Genomic DNA, 2821 nt, shown 5'->3' on the forward strand with positions numbered 1-2821 from the left:
TTTGCTTCCTATAAGGTCCCCTTGATCCAAATCCTACGTCATATCCTGGCCGTACTGGTTAGGGTTAATTGTACTATGTAGCCTAATATTTGAATGAATTTTTAGTCTTAAGCCCAACGTCGTTTTTTTATTTGAGATATCCTAGCGTTGTTAGTTTGATGTCACCATATATCCCCAATGGCTAGATGGTAAAACAAAAATAACAACGTTGGGATACTTCAGGAAAACAAATGACGTTGAGATAAATCTAAGAATATTTGTCAACGTTAAGTTATATGGTGTAATAAACCCTATTAGATATTAGTAGGTCAATATTAGTTGACCCGACCCGACAAAGCAATGCCTCAACTCAAGTCGTGGTGGAGGCGCGTGACCAACACTTTCCTGGTTCCAGTATCGCCCTCTTTCTCTCCCCGTCTCATCCCTCCGGTTCGATTCCAGATGGAAGCAAGAGGGTTCTAGAAGCGTCTGCTCATCCGATATGAACCTCTTCCGGAGTCCCCGAGGGTCTCCATCTTCTCCAGAGATAACCTAATCCTCTGCTCCGCCGAACAACTCCCCCGCGAGAAATGGCGACCTCTCACCTCACGGCACCCTCCATCTCGGCTCCAATTGTCCCGTCCTATGAAGGCCTGAAGCCCTCCAACGTGAAGTTCGCCGCAGTGGCTCCATTCAGAGCCGTCTCTTTGAACCAGAGCGCTTACCGGGGCCTCGCGGTCAGAGCAGGCACCACCGTCGCCCCGAAGGTAGCTTCCGCTCTGATTTCCGTGGCCCTCCGTTGCCGCTGCTTATGGTTTAGCGTTTTGATTTCATAGTTCGGTGTTGTGTGTTTTCCAGTACACCTCGATTAAGCCGTTGGGGGACAGAGTCCTGCTGAAGCTCAAGCCTGCTGAGGAGAAGACGGAAGGCGGTATACTGCTCCCTACCACGGCTCAGACTAAGCCTCAGGGGGGAGAGGTTGTTGCTGTTGGGGAGGGCAAGGCAATAGGGAAAACGAAGGTCGAAATCGGCTTGCAGGTAATTAACTTGATCTGAATCGGCCGTCGCCCTGGGCTGATATAATCAGTCTGCTGACAGTTGGTTCTGGTTAATTGTATAGACTGGCGCTCAGGTCGTGTACTCGAAGTATGCCGGGACAGAAGTGGAGTTCAACGGATCGAAGCACCTTATATTGAAGGAGGATGACATCGTTGGCATTCTTGAGACTAACGATGTCAAGGATATGAAGCCCCTGAATGATAGAGTTCTGATCAAGGTATGAATTCCAGGATGCTGGAGCTCCATGAAACCGTGGCCTTAAACAGAGTAGATTGCTGCGATCCTGTACTATAGTCGTTTCAAGATTTGATTTTGACACTGGAAACTTTGGCTGTAGGTGGCGGAAGCGGAGGAGAAGACTGCGGGAGGCTTGCTGTTGACGGAAGCGACCAAGGAGAAACCTTCCATCGGAACGGTATACATTTGCGATTTTCTTTCATACCATTTATATTATATCATCGAGAAATTGTTTGTATAATTGGATTGACCATCTTATTGGCAACCTGCGGTTTCCAAAAGTATCTGTAGAAGTCTTGATGTAGTTCAACTTCACACAAAATCATTTGATCACTCGCTTTTAGTCTTAAGAGTAGTTTCTAGCTAGAGGACGAAGGATGATTTGACAGGGCAAATTCTGTACACGACATATGAAATTATAAGTCAGTAGAAGATACGACTTCGACAATCCAATAACTGGTGGTTATAGGTCATGTTTGCAGAGGTTTCATGTGTTCTCATTGATGGGATGGTAACACATTTGCATGTTTTGAGCAGGTGATTGCAGTCGGGCCAGGCCCCCTTGATGAGGAGGGGAAGAGGAAGCCGCTGTCCATCTCTCCAGGGAACACTGTGATGTATTCTAAGTATGCTGGAAATGAGTTCAAGGGAACCGATGGTTCTGACTACATCGTGCTGAGAGCTTCTGATGTAATGGCTGTGCTCTCGTAGCATGGCGTGCTCGCTCCTAGTTTAGTCTCTTTGTTGTTGAGATGTGCTGGCAGTGAATTATCTGTGGGCAAGGCCAAAAGGTAGCTTTGCATTTTGATGGTGTGTGTGTGTTAACGAAGGAACAGAACTACTGTTGGGTGTTCTTGGTAACCGAAGTCGGACGAAGGTCCTTGATTTTCCATAAGAATGGAAACAATGGTCTAGTAATGCAAGTTTATCTGGATCTAGTTTTATTGGCACTCTTCAACAACGTATGCGCTAGTATGGGCTAGCTGGGGAAGGGGTGTTGGAACAATGAATTACTCGACAATAAGCTTCCTTTACTAGTAATGCACAATTGAGATAGTAATTACACAAATAACTAACAAACAATAAAAGATATACAGAAAATGTTTTGCGTGGAAAATATGAAGGAAAAAGTCGCGAGATTGAGATCAGTTTAACTTTTTACTGACATTACGCACTGTTTTTCATCAGGCATGCCCTTAAATTAGTCCAGATTAGTCCAACTGGAAAAAAAAAATCTATTGGGTCACTCAAAAATCAAAATTTGCGGTCTTGAAAAAACGGGTTATAAATGTAATCAAAACAATATCTACAGAGATCAAATAAAAATTCAGGCCGTTTAGAAATTAGTTTTACGAGTTTTGAACTCACTGTCGATTGAGGGCTATAAATTTAGTCAAAACAGTACTTACTGAGATCAAGTAAATATTCTAGGCCCTTATAATTTAGTTTCACGTGTGTTTTGAAACACACTGTCGATTGAGATTTGACGTCCTCTTTGCTTGGGTTGCACAAAAATTTTGCTCTGTTTCTCAGTGTTCTGCCGCTG

General features: G+C 44.3%; 1 protein-coding gene across 1 annotated transcript; it reads left to right on the forward strand.

Moving 5' to 3' along the window:
* Nucleotides 1-388: 388 nt before the first annotated feature.
* Nucleotides 389-2219, forward strand: LOC116198121 (20 kDa chaperonin, chloroplastic-like). The gene is made up of 5 exons (XM_031528465.1): nucleotides 389-746; nucleotides 838-1017; nucleotides 1100-1255; nucleotides 1376-1453; nucleotides 1813-2219. Exons 1-5 carry the CDS (start codon nucleotides 570-572, stop codon nucleotides 1984-1986), a joined length of 765 nt encoding a protein of 254 aa, XP_031384325.1. The 5' UTR covers nucleotides 389-569; the 3' UTR covers nucleotides 1987-2219.
* Nucleotides 2220-2821: the final 602 nt, after the last annotated feature.

This window comes from Punica granatum, chromosome 2 (genome assembly GCF_007655135.1).
Source record: "Punica granatum isolate Tunisia-2019 chromosome 2, ASM765513v2, whole genome shotgun sequence".
Lineage (NCBI taxonomy): Eukaryota > Viridiplantae > Streptophyta > Magnoliopsida > Myrtales > Lythraceae > Punica > Punica granatum.